The sequence below is a fragment of the Eurypyga helias genome, unplaced genomic scaffold (assembly GCF_000690775.1).
Source record: "Eurypyga helias isolate BGI_N326 unplaced genomic scaffold, ASM69077v1 scaffold1287, whole genome shotgun sequence".
NCBI lineage: Eukaryota > Metazoa > Chordata > Aves > Eurypygiformes > Eurypygidae > Eurypyga > Eurypyga helias.
In genome coordinates, this window is record NW_010260872.1 from 49,229 (window position 1) to 68,226 (window position 18,998).

Sequence of the window (18,998 nt, forward strand, 5' to 3'; positions counted from 1 at the left end):
GTACTTTATATTACCTTAAATACTTATTTATTTTGAACCTCTCTCTCAGTTTTGCAAAAATAGTGCTGCAGTTTTAGGAGAAAAAACAGTATCACATATCGTCTTTTCCCTGCAATGGAAGGCATACATGACAAATCTGGTTATAGTATGTGCCCTAATAATATACCCAGACAAATCTGAATGTATTACGTGAGGTATTTTACTGCATCTAAACTGTTTTTAAAATGTGTTACATACATAGCTACAGGTATACGTTCATGGTTTCATCCCGCTGTGCTGCCAGCTACGCTGAAGCAGTTTGGGTCACTGAAGATGTGTACGCCGCCTTTGCCAGGCACACAGACTGTGCTTGTTGTGCACTGTTGTGGGTCTCGCAAAGCCAGCTTACCGGCGACATCCATCTGTTTTGTACTTAGTGTAAAGGAGTTAATGACCTGAGTAGTTAAGACTGTCCAGACGATCTGTATAATCCTTGCACGCAAATAAGATGTTGTTGCAGTTAACCTTTACTTTCCCTTACATTTTTAAAAATATGTGGTAGAGGTGTAATTTCTGGCCTCTCCCCTACTTATTTGGCCTGACTGAACCTGTCCCCATTGAAAAAGAAACTCCGCGCAGCAACGTCAGATGTATGAACCTGAGGATACACAAATTCTTGACTGCTAGACTTGGAGCTTAGAAGAAGGGATCAGCCCCTAATTTATCTATACTGATTTCATGTAGTCTGTATGCTTGGACTTGAGGGTAGGTTTTTGATGCTGCTTTGACAAGGTGGTTTGAGGAAACCACAGTGAAAATGAAGATAATCCCTGAAGCAAGCGATGTGTAGCACTACGCAGATTAGTGCTGTAAAGGTGCTGTGTGACCTCGTGAAGTTACAAAAGAGCTTTAAGAAGCTTAGTAATGGGTTAAGGTGATAGGGAGAGAGACGGTTGTTTTTATTATTAACCACGTTATCCTGGAACAGACTGTATCTCGCTGGGCTGTAGGCTGTTATAGTGAGAATGTTGTAAATGACAAGTGGAAAGATTGCATATAGCAGTTGTAAGCGTTAGCCTGGGTACTCTCTTGAGATAGCACTCTCCTGCTGATGGGGTGAAACATTGGCAGAAACACTAGCTGATGTGTTATAAATTATATATGTTGAAAAAGTTAGGGTAATGCAAAAATTCCCCCTGGTTTCAGTATGCTAATAGCATTCAAAGGTAGCTCTGCTTCTGACTTGTGTTTGTTTTATAATCTACACCCTTGTTTATATTTAATATGAAAGGGAGTAGTTTTTTTAAAAAGTTATATTCTGAAAAGGAGAAGGAGAAGTATTGCTAAATCCTATTTCTTAATTGTTACTCTTGCTCTGGAAATATTCCCTGTTCCTGAGTAATCTATCCTAGTAAATTTATTTAAACAGTACTGCTTATTTAAATAACAAATGTAGTTGGTACTTAAATGATCTGTCTGTTTTGAAGTAGTACCCAGTTTCCATTTAATGTAATTGTTATATTTAATCGTAGAAGGAACTGATGTATGCCATGTGACAGATTCATTCATTGCTTGGTGTCACGCAGGAAACACAAGTCAGCCAGTAATATGGGTCCCTTGGGGCAATTCTGTGGCCTCACTGAAAATGCAAAGCACGTGAAACAGCAACATAAAAATTACACAGTGCTCCAAGCTACTGTTCGGGCCCTTGGAGTTCTCTAGTGTACTCCGAGAGTAATTTCATGCGTTTTATACTTCTGTTGTAACTCCTTAGTCCAGTTCAGAATCAATTCTTGTTGAAAACTCCACAACAAAACCCAAAAGCAGAAACCCAACAACAAATGCTGACTGTATGATGAGCAATTTTCCTGCTGCTGCCAGTGCCACAGGGCTCTTCTACCACTTCCTTTGGTACTGGAAACCTAGAAACAAATTACGTAGGCCAAGAGTATGTGTATCTGTTGTTGTTGGGCAAGTAATTATGCCATAATAGAGAGCAATAGCTTTAAAGTTTTATTTATCTGGGAAGATAATACATGGGTTTTATGGTGGTTAAGATTTAATAAATTCATCATTTGAGTTGGGAGAATAGTCTTACCCATTACAAAAAGGAAGCAACCTCACTGACTTCTCTGCAGACAGTGACTGGCAGTGCAGTTAGACTCTTAGAAGTGTATTCTCTCCGCCCTTTAGGTTTGCAGGTTATTTGTTTTACTGAGTAAACAAATACTGTGGTGTAGTAGAGATACTCGATTCTGTTGGAAAGGCTGATCTAACCTGTTGTTTTTCTTCCAAAGGTGGGAGTATAGAAGTGGTTTTCAGTTATCTGTTGGACTTCCTGAATAATTCTAAGTTGTAAGGTACAGGACTGTACATGACTCTTGATTTTCTTGCCCCCAGTTCTTTGGAATGCTCGTGGCTGTAGAGCTCTTCAGACATATGGCTAAATGAAGTGTGGGTGACGGGGTACAGCGATGGCTTCTCTCCTTTATAGATCATCTCATAGAGAAGACTGCGCCTGTTATTTATTATTGTAACATTTCATTTCTGTCTCGTCAGTCTGTGTCATATATGAAAGCTACTGGTAGCAGTATTTTTTAGCAGATAATTCTCACCCGACGATATATCATTATAACCTTCGCACATCACATCTTTTAGAAAACAGTTTGAAATTCACAGCAGTGCCTTGTAACTCTGAGTGATGACAACATATATATTATTACTAACATGTTTTTCTCAGTACTGTGCACCAACAGAAAAGTGTTGGGTAGAATGCATCACCCTCCATTATGTACCATAAATCCCACAAATCGTGTAATGCATCTTCTGCTTGTTTGCTTTGAGGACGCACTGGGTGATCCTTACCACATTCTTCCCTGTTTTCATGATAGCCATTTAGCATTTTCTGCTCTCTGTAGCTTTGCTGGGAGGATGGAGGGCGAGAAATCAGCCTGGAAGGTGCAGTGTGCCAGTGGAGAATTAACAATTCGCCTGGTTTTGCAACACAAGGCCTGTTTTGTTCTCTCCCTTCTCCCTGTGCCCTCCCCCAACCCCTCCCTGGGTTGCTGAGAGACTGACTGTCTCCAGCAAGTCCAGAGCTGGAAAGGATGGAAGCTCACAACCATATTATATATGCCACAGATCAAAATCAGAGTGTCAAAACATGAAAATACCTCAATAGTTTTCTTTTTAACTGTCAGCCTCGAGTTCCCACTTGCTCTCGAGCCTCTGTGCATACTGTGTGCCAGCTCGTTTCTACTTACGCTCTTATTAAAGTGTAAAGCAACAAATTTCCTGGCAGTCTCTGCAAAGTAGTATTTTTGAAATAACTTTCATTACACGAAGGTGCTGAACATAATGGGCCTTCTTAACAGCTGCAGTAAGTGATGTGAAGCTATTAACATCTTTTCAAAACAAGTAACAAGTGAAAGGTTATTTTTCCTAAAAAAAGTGTGTTATTTTAAGCAGGTAACATTTTGTTTGCACTTATCTGAACTAAGTAAATTTGTACATTAATTCCCTAGCTCTGTGTTGCTTTGTGGAATTATAAAACCTTTAAAAACTAATGCTAAAATACACATCTACTAACTTGAAAATGAAAATTTCCATGCTAAATGTTATGTGTGGAAATGATGGCTCCTAACCAAGGAATTTAGTTAACCCTTATCAGTTTCCTTTTAGATTAATGATTCTATGAGAGTTGGCTATTCCATTTTTTCTTTTTATGTCAAAGTGTTCAGTTCTCATTTGAGTATTCTCTGACAGTGAGATGGGTCTGATGCTTTTCAGCTGCTTATCGAGGAACCACGTTCTCTGGGGTTGGGTGACCCAGTACAAACACACGCGGGAAATGAAGGAGAAAGAAGCGCGACCGTTGGTGTTGAGTGCACACAGCAGTCTGTTAGCAGGCTGAACATCAAGGTTTATGAAGTTCAGTGGTCAGTATTGATAACTGAAGCCTTTACCAAGTGGCTTTTTTGAAGTGTAGCCTAAAGTCCAAAAGCACAAATGCTCTCTGGTTTGTTTACTTTGGCAGCTGAACTGGCATTTCCATTGTAGGTGTGATCAGTGTCGCTTGCACGGAAGTTAGTAGCGTGGTTAGTTCATAACCACGGAACGAGGCCGTAGCCGAGTGGCACTGATCTTCCTACGTGTCTGTCTTGACACTTATATTAAAACAAGGTCAACATTGTCTCTAGTTGAACGCATTCCCTGACATGCTGTGAGAGGCTGTCAACTCAGAGATAGAATGTGCCTACAGTATTTCATAAATGTTGCCCAAAATAGATGCCCCAACATGCAGAGTTTTTGTACCGTACGTGCTTGTTGGATTAGCCAGGGTCTGAGATTGAAAGGCAGGCATTGGTAAAGAGCTCAGCTCCACCACCTCTCCACAGATACTTCTCAGATCTTCTGTGTAGATTGTCATGTTGTATTTTGCAGCTGTATGATCACTGCATACAAAAGTAATTAGTTAACTTTTTTGTTTTCTGAAGGATGTAACAGAATAGTTGGGTTTTTTTTTTTAATTTCTTTTACTCCTACAAACATAAATCAGGCTATTGTCTACAAGAGGGGAAGGATTGGAACCAAAAAAACAATTTGGAAATGAAATGTTTTTCAGCTGCAAGTAATATTAATAGTAATTGCCACTTAGTGATCTTTCAGTGGGTAGAAACAAACCATCGAAATTATAATTGTAGGATTCATTGGGATTTAGGTTGATTAACAAACTAGACAACCAAGTGGGCATCATGCACTGAGCCAGAACTCTGGCTCATGTGAAGTCGGCAGAGCTTATCTGGAATCAGTGGAGCAAAGCCCGTTTTATTCCATTTGCCCAAAGAATAAACATATGCCATGTCAGAAATAGAACAGTTTGAAACAATTGCTGCATGGGATGATGATGGAAAATAGCTGGAGAAAAGATATAAGGGTGATTAGACTTCTTTAAAGGCAGACGGCTGACTTAAGGATGTAAATGAGGCCAGCACAGCATTATGGTGGAATCATCGTTGTACGCTGCAATGACATGAGGGTGCACTTGATAACCTATTTCTTAGCTCTCTTCATTAGGTGAAGAAATATATGTTTTAAATGGGAAAGAGAACCATTAAAGCTGCTCTTGAAATGAGCTGGTTTGAAAAACTGAGAGAATTTAACTTGATTTCCACTGGAGCTGAGGAAATTCAGTATTTGCAATTGCTAATCAGTTGAAATCCATTTTATTCTTTAAAATAATGTATTTTTATGTATTGGAAATGCAAAATTGAAAGTGTTCAGGGACTATATTATCTGCAAAGAAATTGTGAATCACTTTTGAATCACTGCTTTATAATCTTGCAACTCATTGCTTGATGGTTTGGTGTTTATTTCAAGGTTTTCATAATCTTAAATCTAGATTGTTCTGTTTCGTTGAAATGTGGAGCAATTGCAAAATAGCTGAACTAAGCTTAACATTAAGAAAGAACCTGTAATGAGGATGAAAAGCTAAATTACCTGTTTCTCCAAGTAAACTCACTCAAACAAATTCTTTTTATGTGGTTTGAGGGGGATACGTATGACCTATCCTGTGTGACAACCTGTAGCCTCTGTCACGTGACATAATTAAATTAAAATCAGATTTCCTTATCTCATAAAGAAAAAGTTCTTTCAGATCATTCATAAATTTTAAATGGGAGTCATATTGTAATCAGGAGCTAATCTTATTTTCCCATTATCTCCTGCCATTCTGTGATACGAGAACACTTTGTTCTCTATAAGAATCTTCACTCAGAGCTTTCGTTTCTCAGAGAAGTAATTAACTAGTAAAGATATTGGATATTCATAGACATCTTCACCCAAGGCAAGCAGGTGAACAAATCCCATACCCAAGGATGGGTTTCATTCCATCTTAACATTTTATGCCTCCTGCTCTTGCCTGAATGTACCTTGACAGTTCCTCTTACACATAGTTATTTAGATTCCAGAAATCTGGCTTCATGGAATTGCTCATCCCACGCTATATTTAACACTATGGGCTGTCTTAAACATTAAAAATTTATCATTGTGTAGAGGCTTTTGATTTTGAGATGTACATGTGTATCTCCTCTAATGCTGTTGTTGAGTTGATGTCTGCCTTTCTTCTGTGTCTTTGACAATCAGTTCTGCTTTCTTTCATCGACTTAGAGGTGGAATATTTGATTATAAGTTTTGTTTCCTCTGTAATTATATTTGTTTCAATGGGGGAAAAAAAAAGCCAAAACGTGCCATTCTAACTGTTGGTTTCCTTTTTCTTCCCAGTTTGCTGCTTTGTGGTTCACAAAAGATGCCATGAGTTTGTCACCTTCTCCTGCCCTGGGGCTGACAAGGGACCTGACACTGATGTAAGTACTTTGACATTCAATGTGGTGTTTTGCACAGTTTTGTGTTGTTACACCTAACTGTGGGAATGTGTTACCAGCAATATCAGTAGGCTCTTCAGGACGGATGGTTGTTGTCCTAGTGGGTTTTAACTGTTTGGAAGTGAACACTTGGGGACTTCAAAGATCTATTTTTGGTAAGACAAGTAACCATGATAGTGTAACCAAGATCAATATCCCTCAGAATGTGATGCTTCCGAGGTGTTTACCCAAGCATGAAGTCAGCTTTTTATTTTTGTTTGCTTTATTTTGGATGTATTTGATATTGACAGTTCTTAGGAAAGGCGGAAGCTTTTTCAGAGCTTTGTGTCTGTCTTATCTCAAGGCGTAACCAGAGCTGACTCTGGTCCTTGTCCTCTCTACACACAAGGATCTATAGCTCCAGACGGCAGTTTGATCGTGAGCCAGCTGGCTTATCTGAGAGAGGTTTTCAAAACAATTGCATTCGTGCTGGAGCTAGCATCCCAGTCAGGATACACCTCTCGCTCTGTCGGTACTTCTATATACGTGTAGCATTTTTGGTCAACAACTAGTTTTCACTTTCAAAGTTTCCCTTCATGATGACACACACATACAAGAATGTTGTGTTGCCCTGCTGAAAAAGTAAACTGATCTTGTTTGTTCACACAAAAATAACATTCCTTTGGGTTATATAAATTCCACTTTACAGTGAAGTAATTTAACATCTGCTTATGGGAACAATACATTCCAAGTGTTCTTTGTCTGAACGGCTCTGTTTTGTTTCTTATAACATATTCATGCTCTAGATTGTAGGCTATTATCTCCTCTGATGAAATGCACCATAGACTTCTCTTGCTAGGTTTTAATGAGCGTCTCATGAATTGTTTTAATATGCTAGCCGTGAGATCAGTGAACAATATATGGGCAGAAGCTGTGAGGGGTTTTAGAAAATTAGAGATATTAAGTTCTTCTTGTTTTTAAATTTAAGTACATGGAAATGTCGAAGAACTGTTTAAAAACAGGGTTTTTTGAACATCTCTCATAATCTAAATTTAGGTACCTAAGACAGATGTTGAAGTTAAGAGTGTAGTTACCCTATTCAGTTTCTTCTGTTTATCTGATAGTCGTTACCAGAGAGCAAACTGGGTACCCGCAGTGGTACCTGTGATGGCTTTCTCTGCTGGCTGCAGTGGGGGTTGAGCTGGGGCGAGATCGGACAGTCTTGTGGCAGCGAATGGAAGTTGGTGGCAGAATCACTGCTCTCCTCAGCATCCATCTCTTCTGACCTTTCCACCTGCCCCCTCCCCACTTACAGGGAGGCCTGACCTACAGGGCCTTTCCCCAGAGATAGCCTAGGTTCCATTACTGGTACTTTGCCAACCACTTACCACAGAAGCAGCTTCCCAGTACTTAAAACATCATTGCTAAAATCGACTGAATGATAATGAAAATGCAATTGTAACTGGAGCCTTTCTTTTCAGCTTTCCATCTTCTTCCATATTCAGTGCTGGTAACTCATGAAATGCTCTGTTATTTCATCTGTATCTCTATCTCCAGTGGACTTTTTCTCCCTGTTCACTTGCTTGCACTTAGCTCCTCAACTCAGATGTTCTTTCAGCATCTGCTGCTGTCCTGCTTACGTGTTACAGTGTAAGACCCATGATGCCCAAAAAGATCATTTGCTCCACCAGCGAGATTTGGAGTATCTAAGCTAAGAGCCCTGCTGTGTATGGATGCAGTCAGCAGAAATGAAGGACATCCATAGATCAAGGCAACGTGTAAGATTCAAGAAGTCAGGATTCAAGCACGGAGCAGTCACACTGATTGCCTGTGCAAAGAACACGGATACAGCCAGAGCTTCACTAAGGATGTTGAGGGACCGGGGCATAGGAGACTCCAGTGCAGCTGTGGTGCATTCCTCGGGAGTTCTGACAGTCACTCAGGGCTGCACATAAAATACTTCTGGGCACTTAGCGTAGAGCACAGCTTTCTTGAAGAAAGTCACTTAATTGAGCTGAGGTCAGTTTTTATGGCAGAAGTCGAAGAGACTTTTGGCACTAAGGTAGTAGTTGGAGCACTCTCTTGGAAGCTCATGCAGAGGCTTGCCGGCACTCACGGAGTGCCTGTAATGCAGGAAGGAAGCCGGTCCTCGGTCTGCCTTTGCTCACGGGGCTCCTTAGTGCATTTTACCAAAGGAGGCTGTATGAAAACAATCGTGAAGGCAGGAACAAGAACCAGGAATTATCCTTCATACCCTTCCTTTTCTGAAAGTTCTTGAACTTTTTAAGCTTTGAAGGGAAGTGTGAAGATTGGCTCTGCCTGTGTAGTTAAAGCAGTCTTTGGGAATTTAGACTTTGTGGATTTGAAGTGCCTTGAGCTACAGAAAGACTAAAAATTCAGGTCTCCCCTGTCCGGGTGAGTGTTCTTGTCACTACACTACCACACAGAAGGCAGGTGGCAATACCTGCTCCCCCCCACCTCCTCTTTCTAAAAGGTAGTAGCCATAGCTGCCATTTTTTGTTGCGGTCCAGGTGACTTTAGGGATAGCCGACCCATTTGCATCCCACTGGATGGCATTCGGGCGATTCTCTGAATTCCCCATGCACCTTCTCCACGGTGTACGTGGGCTGACGTTGCACCGTGCTCTCAGCTACGGGACCTGCTTTCCTGAAGTTCTGACCTGCAGTTTATTAGGCAAAAAGGATCTATCAGGTGAGTTCCCGTTATTACCAAACTCAGTAAAGGTCCCCGTTACAGACAGTGCTGGATTGATCCCGATGCCTGCGTCTGTGGAGCAGCACTCAGGCCGGGGGAAATGCAGTTTCACTCGTGTCGACGGCAAAGTCGACCCCATCTGTTGGTGTCAGAGGGGCCAGAACATCAGCATCAGTCTGAACAATTAAACACTCTGCAATTACTCGTCCTCTAAATATCGTTCATAAATGCATTGTTGATTGGCTTTGGGTAGTCTGAAAACACAAGAATAAAACAATCAAATCCAGTTTTATCTTAGTGCTTAGTCATGATATAAGATGATAACGAAAGTTATTGTTAATTGACAATTTATTGGTGACACTCATGAGGTTTTCTATATCTGTAATGGATGCTTTCACTCTTCAAAGTGTTCTTAATTTTTTTTTTTTTAAACACGGGTTCTTCAGGGTTTTTCTCCTGAAGTTCGTAAATGAGAGCACATATTTGTGTGGGAGGCCGTTTAATTTTATCAAGAATCTCTTCATGGCTATAGAATCTGTTATGTGGCAGGTTGTTAATAGTCTTTGATATTGCTGACTGCATTTCGTGATTTGGTTTTTTTGGCCTTGGTGATTAAATAAATCAGCCTAATGCCTTATTTTAGTATTTGGGTTACCAAATGATAATTTTCAATATTTACACAGAAGCCATATCTCAAAAACATTTTAAAGATTAAAAGCAAACAGAAAATAAATATGTTTTATTAAAATTGTGCTACATTAGTGGGTTTTATTACACAAAGAGGATTGTAGCATGTGATACTTTAATTTACTGAAATGTTTGACTATAATGTCTACCCTTTTACAATTCAGTAACTTATTCCTGAGATAGTACAATCTGTTAGTACTAGCTATAAGTACATTTTTTTTCTGAAATGCAGCATGCTATGAAGCTTATCATAATATTTAGCAGATTTTTCAATATTAAAAAGTCTTTTTCTAAATTATTTCAGGCAGGTGCACAATTAATTTGCATACTTAAATTTGCCTGTGTCTTTGCATGGTGTAACCTTTCCATTAATTGTAAGAGTAATATTGCAATTAATAAAATTAATTTTTCTAGAGTAATAATTATAAATTATGATAATTGTGTACTGTAATATTTATTACATGTTACAATAAGTTTAAATCATCGTGCACTGTACTTTTAGCATAAAGGAAGCAATCCTTACAAATACATCATTAGAGTAATTGTGGGTTAGGTTTGTTTTATTTAATAAGGAGGATCCAAAGTGTAACAGTCAGGTGCCCCACAGTGGGTGACGGTCAAGGTTAGAATGCAAAGCGTTTCAGTATATAAAACATTTCCCACTCAGAAACACAACAGCCTTTACCAGCCAGGGAGGCATTTCTTGCAGGCGGCTCCTGCAGGTGAGTGTTCCCAAACATCCCTGCTGGGCCCTGCGCTATCTGGGACATGATGGCAAGGACTTATTTATAGACTTGGCTCGAGGCGAGGTAGTATGGCACTCACACTACACCCCTCAGGGGATCCAGAGGGTTTCTGAGCAGAGGGGTTTACCAGTCGGTTAGCAACCTGGCTCCCAAAGGGAGGGAACCCATGATTTTTAGAAATGTCACTCTTATTTCCATGGAAGCTAAATGTGTACCTGGGGCTGAAGGGGGAGGTCAAGGCATATGTTTAAAATAATGCTCTTTCGAAACAGAGAATTCAACCACTTTAAAAATAAATTGTGTACAGAGAGATTTCTGTCATGTAGTTATTTTCAAAGCTCTGTGAACATCTTTTGGCTGCGGCGATCCCCTGCAGGAAGGGGGAGATCCACGGGCAGGATCCGTGATTTCCCTAAATCTCTAACAGTTGCAAGAGAAGTTATTTTTTAACTTCTGGATATTTAGATACAGTCACAACAACGAAAGAGATTTCAGACTGTACTACCCACAGACCTTTCCTTATTTCCTAGCCTTTCTTGCAAGCAATCTAACTATTTAATAAACTTTGAGTACTCAGCTGTTTAAAAGGCCTGTGGTCTGTATCATGTTAAAAATAGTGGTGTACAAATACTGTCTCCTCCTGTAACACTGTTTGCTACAGTATTCTATTGCTGGAAAACGGGATAAATTATGGTTTTATTACTTTAAAATTAAATGCCTTAATAAAGGTGATTGTAAAAGAGAGAAAAGCTTAAAATCACCCTCTTTTGGTTTACTGAGATGAGCTGAAACGTGAGGTTGAAAGGCCTGTGTTTGTGCCAAAAGGAAAATAACACTTGTGAATAAAGTGGTTGTCCTTGATTCACAGTGAAATGATGGTGTCAGGGAACAATATCCTCTTTCAGATGAAATAAGAATTCAGACAAGCAAAAAATTTTACATTTCCTTAATAGTTGGCAGGGCGGAGCTCTGATGTCTTAGCGAAAGACCAACTTAGGAAGTTACTTTGCTGCTATCTAACGGCTCTCTGTACTTTGAATAAGTTACTCATCTCTTCATGGTGATGCTGTTGAGTAGAATTGAACAGCTCCTGTATTTCAACCCTGCTGCTGTTACACAAGTTACGGGAAGCATCATCTCCAATTCAAATACTTGTTTTTGGAAAGTCGCTCAGTGTTCATAAGAACTATTTTAAGTCATTGATGAAACACTTTAAACTTGAGTAAATTATGGTAAAAATGTAAGAGCAACCTCAAAAAATGACTGCTGCTGTAACAGTCTAACATAGCTGTAACACAGCTTTCTTAAGATATGCTTAATATTAAGTCAAGCTTCTTTCAAATAGGATACTTTAAAATTGAGAGTTAAATCTTTGTTCCCTTTGTTAATGGAATATTAACACCAGAAAGTGTTTTCCTAATTCAATGCCACATAAAATTTATTAAAAAAAAAAATCACCAGTAATTGAAAATAGTTTTTGACTCTATTAATTTTTTTTCAGGAAGAGTTTATAAATCTTAATATAGAGTGCACAAGAACTCTGACACCACCATCTCTGGATCATCTCTGTGTTTCTTTCAGATCGTAACAGTATAGAATCCAGAGGAGGTTTATGAGCAAAATAAATAGAAATTAAGAAGTGAAAAAAATGTGAGCGAGAGCAAGTGACTGTATAGTCAGGCGAGACTAAATCTGACTTTGCTCCTCAGAATTGCAGTGAGTTCTTAATATTTAAGCACCTAGAAGAGACCCAAGTTAGAAGTCACAGATGTGGGCTTGCGCAGAATGAAACAGCAAAGCCATCTCAGACCGTTTGTCAGGGTGAATGACCTCATAGATGTTGAAGGTGACATACGGAAAAGATGTTGAGGTTGATATTGACATTGTTTGGGAGCTTTGCTATCTTAGGGACATTTGACAAATCAGCCGAAATTTGAACAACTGTGAGGTTCTGTGGGATGCTGCAGGAGCAGAGTATTGTCATCCATGGCTTGGGAACTGGAATAGCGCAGGGCTGCTCTGTGTGCAGGTGACAGTAGGGAGGACTTACAAGAGCTCTGAAGGACAGTACTTCAGTTCAGATGGTTTTTCATGTGTTACAATACAATTTAATAAAACATCTAAAAAAACCCACCACGCTTCAGAGGGGAAAAAATATCAGCGTGAACTGATGATGAAGGCACCAGCTGAAAAGAAAATGAAGCAAGTTTTTTAGTGGGTGAGAAACTCAGTGCGGGCCAACAGCGCACCTCGGACACAAGCCTTGGATTTCCTGCAGGCTACGTTAGGAATTATTTTCTCTTTTTTTTCAGTGAGATGTCTGATGTAGAATTCTGCAGCTCTTCCAGAGAGGAATTTAGAAAAGAGCTAAAATGTTAAAGGTCTTTAAAGGATGACCTTTGAATATTTTCCGTGTCTGTTAAGTTGTAACCAGGTATCATCCAGGCAGCTTGTGTCAAGGGAGAATTAACTTTGCAAGTGGAGTTTTTGAGGTGTAGTGGTGGGTAACTGCTGCAGTGGGTTTCCAAAAGAAAAAATGAAGTTTTTGTTTCGGGGTTTACTTCTCTGAACAGTGCTGTAGGTATTACCTGTGCCCTCGTCGGACCTAGGGGAGAGGTGAGAGGAGTCCTTCAAGGCACCATCTTGCTTTTCATTTTATGGTTTCTGTGATTTTAGAGTTCAGAGGGAAAAGAGTGACACTCGGAAACCACATTGGGAAATTATCTTTGTCAATGGTATGGCAGCAGTGGGTTTGACCTTGGCCTTAGACTTGGGGTAGTGCTTACGTCCACGTTTACTGCAGTATTACGCTGTTCAGTTTGGTAGTTGTGGTTGTGATACAAGTGCTGTGAAGGATCTTCTTCCTTGTGTCACACCTTTATACTAAGCAGAAGTAAACAAATGTGATTTGGCTGTTCTGGAGGGTTTAGTCGTCTTGACCAGATTTTCTGTTCAGCTCCAGATGATGTTGACATCTTTTTTTTTTTTTTCCCAACACTGGCCTTTAGTTGCGCTTCCAGACTGTTTACATGTAGGATGCTGGCTTCAGAGTGAAAGAAGGTGGTTGCTTTGCTGGTCTTCGGAAATTAAAAGAAAAAAAAAAAAACACCCAAAACACAAAACCCAACAACAGCACCACCAACAAAAAAGCCCCAAAACGCAAAAATTCAGGAAAAAAATAAATAAAGGCTCTAACTGGAAGCAGAGTCTTAATACTTGCTGTAGAACTACTTTAAAAGGGATTTTAATCAGAAAGCTTTGCAGCCTTTTTCCAAGGATAATGAAATCCAGCAGCAGGGGATGTCTGATTTGCTCTTGACCGTGTGCTGGTTTTTACAGTGAAAAGCAGCTCTTATCTGTGTTTGGCATCAGGAGTGACCTGAGCAACAAACAAGCATCAGTGACAAATATTACACCCACGAAGGGTTTTTTTTAATTGCTAATCCTGAATTTCACCTAATAGGCATATTTGTCCTACAAATATTTTCTTTTTAATTAAAATAAAAATCTTCTCCCTTAAATCGGAAAAGATACACAAAGGCAAGAAGATCTGCAAGATACAAGGTTTACCACTTGCCAGATTAGCAAAAATGTTCTCTTAAAGAGACGCCTGTATGAATTTTTCAAAATTATTCTTAAACAGCTCTTAAAACCTAACCAGGAAAATACAAAGCCCCCTCTATTTACAGACTGAGATACCAACACAATGTGTTTGCATGTCTATGTTTGATAATTACGAAAATTATTAATCCCGCTGACTTTGTTTACAATAGGCATTATTAGGTCGGGACAGTAGGCAATATTTACTGTAAAACAATGACAATGCAAACATATTTCTTCAGAATTCTCAAGTTGTTTACTACATTCCTACTCCCCTTTCCCAAGCTAGTCATAGGTTACCAAAATAAACAAGGTCAGAGTCAATGCAATAAGTACTTTAAAACAAATTTTACAGGACAGCAAGCATATTTTTATTACAAAAATAAGTATTTTATTTGGGATTACCCTGACTTCTGAGTCTCTGCAGAGTGTGAAAAGTAGTTTATGGAGAAATAAAGTATACATGCTTATGGTTTTGGCTTCAAAGCTCTAGAAGTCAGCTGTATGGAAAACTTGCTTACGTAACTTCTCTAATTTTTTCAAATAGTTTTAAGTGCGACTATGCACAGCTATAATGGCTCATGATGAAATATGGGCATTTGAGTATCTTGGCAATGAAATTTCAGTTCAGACAGAATCAGTCCTGAGGTGAGGCTCCTCTTAATAGAAGCGAGCGAAATTAAAGAAGGAAATCTACCCAAAAGGTCTCTGCATGTGTGGAGTGTCTATTCCACGTACATGGAGCCGGCAGCCGAAGGAGGTTCAGGTATGTGGCAGGGGGGACGTGCCTCAGTTTCCTCCAAGCACACTTCAACTGGGACAGTGTCTCGTGTCCCTTGGCATTCGTCTCCCCTTACCAGCTCCCTCAGAACCCCAGGGCTCTTTTCCCACCCCTCTCCGTACAGAAAATCCGGCAATATGTCACTGTCCCCTCCGTATGTTCCTCTGCAGTCGGCGGGCGCTGCCTGCGCGCAGAGATGCTCCTCACCTGCCCGTGGGTGTTCTGCTGGGTGCCCGTGCTCAGCTTGTTTGCTGCTTCGCGGCAGGTGTTGACTGCTCGTAGCCGGCTGTGCAGAGGTGTTCGTGCCACTGCTCGCCTAAACGCCTCGTTGAAGCAGTCGGAACCAGCTTCCCAGCTTAGCTGAAAGCAGTTCAGGTACCGGAACATGTTTGCACTTATCTTCTGAGAAAACATTTGTACCTTCTATTCCTAAATTAAAGCGCGGGCTCCTTCTTAAAATGGCTTTTACGGTAGAGTGAATGATCCTCAGGAAAAACAGAATTAAATTAAAAGGAAGAGGCTCATGAACATTTGTAACTACTTCCAGTTCCCACCCCTTCTCTCTGCCCTACGGCGCAGCCCTGGAACTGGCTCTCTTAAGTTTGCCCATCTGCAGAAGATGCATGGAAACATTTTTCCTGCTGTATTAAAAAGAGCCGTATGAACCCTCCCCGTACACACTGCGCTTCCAGGAGGTGTGATGGTGACTGCCTGCGCAGGGCGCGATGCTCGCGTTCCCTCAGGTCTGCCGTTGCCGCCCGCGAGTCTTTCAGTTAGGTTTATAGGTTAACTGGTTTCTTGCTATCGGCTCTTGAGCTTTGAAAGTTCATAGCTTTTGAAAGCTCTTCTTTATAAAGACTATATTATTTATTTTCCCAATTGAAACCAATTCAAGTGTTGAATAACTGTATGATAAAAAATTAGGATTCATATTTTTCTTTTCTAGGCTTCTGCTGTGCAGTGCACAGTGTAATGTAGATGGTCCCTGTAAGAGTTAATAGTTAAACAGGAACAGTGCTGCTGAGAGAGTTAGGAAATTTATATAAATGATGAATCTAAAAATATTCATGATTTTCAGAAGTTGGCATTGGAGAACAATTAGGCAGTGATATTGTAAAAGGAGAATTCTCAGCAAAGTTATTCCCAGAAGTAAAAAGAAACCGTGTTGATAGGGTTGCACTTTCAGTGGCAGTAACGACAACCGAATAAGCGATCTGCTGGGTGCTGATTTCACAATCAAAACTTCTTCTGATTCCCCAAATTGAAGTTGACGTTATTGCAACAGCCCTTATTTTCCAATTATTGACTGTATTTAATTGTGCAATTTAAGTTGAATTCCATTATTTCTTTCTCATAAGTTCGCTGTGTCAATCCTTAAATTGTAAGTAAATATGGTGATATGATATTGGGGGTTAGGGAGAAAGAATGCTTAAGACTTACCAATAAACTATTTTCTTTCATGAGATGTCATGTGTAAAATGTACCATAGACATTTCTATCAGGTCCCACCCCCACAATCATGTGTGTTTAAAAAAAAGTCTGATTATCACACACTGAACTTAGTAGCTCAAAGGAACAAACACAGTCACAGACCACTGAGAAAACCTTGCAGAACGCCAAACGCTTTTAGCACTGTCTGTTTTTCGAGGTGGCAGTTTTTAACACCAAAATTAGATTAAACCTTAATTTGGAATAAACTGAGTGGGCTAATTCTGAAAAGCACTGTAGATCCCATATGCTACAACTAATTCCAGAATGTGTCACCAGAGAGCACACCTATCTTCAGAAATTATTGGTAGCTGTTTCCTTGGGGTGCTGGGAGAAATTTGCTGATCACTGCTGAGTGACACGGGTACAGCCCCAGGTGTAAGTCACACAACTCCAGTAAACGACCGGTGGGGTTGGGGAAAAAGAACAACTTTGTTGTAGGAGACAGCAAGTTTCTTTTATCAAGCTGTTTTCACCCTGGAATAGAGAGATGAGAGAGAGGAAAAGCACGGGAGGGCAGAGACACACCCTGCCATCCTTTTCCATTTGAGCTCTGTTTATCGAACTGGTCCTGGTAAAGCATTTGGGAAGCGTTGCATGTAGAACAAGAGTTTCGTTTCATTCTTGGGCATGCTTTTGTTATTTCTTTTTTGGTTCCTCTTCATTTTTGCTGTCCATTATTGAGCTGATACTCTTAAGAGATCCAAAGAGTTCACAGATTTTTTCTGCACCCTTTGGAAACGGTTAGATTTGTCTTGAAAATCGACAGTGATCCCACAGAATGTGTATTAGATGATAGCATTGTCACAAAATATTTTCTCCTTTTTAAAATGGGTCAGATTTTTATATCAACCTAATGAATCTTGAGACAAACAGATTTGAAACCAAATGCATTGCCTACAGTGAAAAATAAAATCCTGATGCTTCCATTGAAGTAAGGCTATGCCAGTCGTGATTCCTTTTGTAATTTGATTTCTGCTATTGCCTTGCAAAGACACAAACTGTAGCGTGGCCCACGTAATTAATGAAACTTAATCCTTCACGTACCAGTGATCATAGGCTGAGCTCATAAACTAAAAGCAATAGCATATAATAAATTGTGGCAATTAAGTTCTCCCTGGCAATGAGAACTTAATAAATCTAAGAGTCAGAGATGGATTTATTCTTTCTTCTTTTTGTCCCCATGAGAAGGGTACCTGCTAAAGGCTTGAAAGAAATTTCTCTGTGTTGGGAAAATCGTTGTAATCTGTAACAAAGCTACCTTCAGGTCTGTTTCTATGGCAACAGGAGCATCAGACCGGCAAAGAATGGACCAGAAAGGAGATAAAAGCCTCTATAAAAATAGTTATAAAAAGCGTATGCATAGCTTTGGCTACTTCTGTTTCTTTTTTTAAGGAAAAAAAGGAAAAGAAAGCCCAGAACCCCCAGGGTTTTGAAACCTGGTTATTATAGTCACTATTTAGGTTAGACCTTATTAGCACTGGAGGACTAGTACAATAATAGCAGATAATTAACTCTGTGGACATTAATTAAGAAGAGTTTCTAAAAAATGAAATTTCAAGTCTAAAGCTATTAAAAGCAATATAATTTTTAAAGTGATTGTTTTGTGATCCCTCTTAAAAGCACGTTTTCTAAATCTTGGGGTCTTCATTCTTTTTAATAAAAGTTATAACGAGATGGGAAATGATAGATCTTTGGTCTGTAGATAGCCTTTTCTCCTATCCAACTAATTGCTTTATTAACATTACATTTTCTTGCTGGTGTCTAATTGCAAGTATGTGAATTGTAAATCACACACTGGCAGTCCATGTGGTCAATATTCTTCTCTTTGTGTTGCCAGAGATAGGGTTAAGACCATGTGAAAAAGAATTAAAAAAGTTTTTTGCTCCCTCTTTCAAATGTTTAACTATAGGCATTCCAGTTGGAAAGGTGCTATCCCCAACACTAATGAAAAAATTGTGGAATTGGTGTAATACACATCTGAACTTGATGTTAATACTCTGGTAGGTCATGAAAATGAAATCGCCTGGTCTCTCTTCTCAGTAAAACCTGCTTTTGCAATGCTTCTCTCTTTGTTTCACTGTTTCAAAAAAGAAAATTTAGGCTAAAAAGATGGGATGCCTATTTACTGTTTTACTTGTATTGTTATATATTTAATATTCTAGCTCTAGATTTGTGCTTCAGACATCCCTTATGCATGGTTGTAGGTGTTCTTTGCAATGAGTTGCTGCTGACTTTGGGAGCTTTGAAAGCAAGCAAAAGAAGAGTCCAAGTAAACTAACGTGCATAAACAACACACCGAAACACTGTGGCCACACTATTGAAAGAATTTACTTTGTCATTTCTTTGTAGAACTGTGGCACCATTTTTATATATTTCTTGTTCCAGGTAATGTCGTTGTCAAGTGTTAAAAAAACCCACTAATCAACGAAACAAACAAAAAACCCCACACACAACCCCCCAAAAACCCAAACCAAAAAAAACCCAGCCCCAGAAAACTCCCCAGCAAACCCATGAGGACATTTCTGATGGGCATGAATACAGGGGCTGGGGAAATAGCTAGCAGGTGCAGTTGCACAGGCTGGTTTCTTGAAGAGCAAATCGTGATGGTTTGATCATTAGGGACTTCAGTGGGCATAA

The 18,998-nt window shown here is 39.6% G+C and overlaps 1 protein-coding gene across 1 annotated transcript in view; it reads left to right on the plus strand.

Moving 5' to 3' along the window:
- Nucleotides 1–6,260: 6,260 nt before the first annotated feature.
- Nucleotides 6,261–18,998, plus strand: part of LOC104512243 (protein kinase C alpha type) — a gene marked incomplete at its 5' end in the record, with an annotated part of 90,559 nt that continues 77,821 nt past the window's right edge. Inside the window, one exon of the mRNA XM_010155161.1 lies at nt 6,261–6,344. Coding sequence (XP_010153463.1) covers nt 6,261–6,344 — 84 coding nt within the window. The remainder of the gene's footprint in view (nt 6,345–18,998) is intronic.